We start from the raw sequence: 733 nt of genomic DNA on the forward strand, positions 1-733 counted from the left end.
ATATTAAATCCACGCTTCTTAGTCTCAGTGGAGGACATTTGGGACAGAAACGTGGTCTGAAAGAAAGTGCTATCAACTCGTTATCAACCCGGTATTAACCCGTTATCAACCCGCTTTTACCCTGCAGTGCGGATGAAAGTATGGGAAGGAGCCGCCTCCCCAGCCCCGCTCACCTCAGGCTCGCAGCACCGAGCGGAGTAGTTGGTAGGCAGAGAGGAGAGGCCCCTCGGCTCCCGGCCGTTGCCGCCGCCGCCGCCTCCCTCGAAGACGGAGTCCTCAAAATGGGCGCCCAAAGGGAGCTCCTCCATCCTCCTCAGCCTGGGCCAGGGGGGCATAGAGTGCGCGGAGGACCTGCGCCTAGAGCGGACCCTTCCGGGTTATAGAGGACAGCGCCGTCACAGGGCTAGAACGTCCAAAACAAAAGACGGCTGCCCACAGACTTACAGAGCTTGGATAGTGAAGACTCACACGTGGCTCCAAACTTCCGAGTTTGAAAGCGCTCTCTGGTCTCCTCCTCCTAATCCTCCTCCTCCTCCTCTTCTTCTTCTTCTTGCTGCCAACTTCTTTCTTTGAGTCAGTCTCAAAGGTGCTGCAAGAAGATCTTTTGTGCTGTTGATCTACCTTTCTCATTTTAATTTCTGGGTTTTTAAAAAATTACTGTTAATAATGTAATATATTATTATTATTATACAATATTAATATATTAGATTAAATAATAATTTTATTAGATTTT

General features: G+C 49.1%; 1 protein-coding gene across 2 annotated transcripts in view; it reads right to left on the reverse strand.

The window, feature by feature from the left end:
- Window positions 1-369, reverse strand: part of C4H8orf76 (chromosome 4 C8orf76 homolog) — a 9,998-nt gene extending 9,629 nt beyond the window's left edge. Inside the window, exon 1 of one of the 2 annotated variants that reach the window (XM_042465832.1) lies at window positions 174-369. In XM_042465832.1, coding sequence (XP_042321766.1) covers window positions 174-335 — 162 coding nt within the window. In that variant the 5' untranslated portion in view covers window positions 336-369. The remainder of the gene's footprint in view (window positions 1-173) is intronic. The other variant, XM_042465831.1, reaches the window with a different exon arrangement.
- Between the last annotated feature and the right edge of the window lie 364 nt (window positions 370-733).

The sequence above is a fragment of the Sceloporus undulatus genome, chromosome 4, assembly GCF_019175285.1.
Source record: "Sceloporus undulatus isolate JIND9_A2432 ecotype Alabama chromosome 4, SceUnd_v1.1, whole genome shotgun sequence".
In the NCBI taxonomy this organism is placed as follows: domain Eukaryota; kingdom Metazoa; phylum Chordata; class Lepidosauria; order Squamata; family Phrynosomatidae; genus Sceloporus; species Sceloporus undulatus.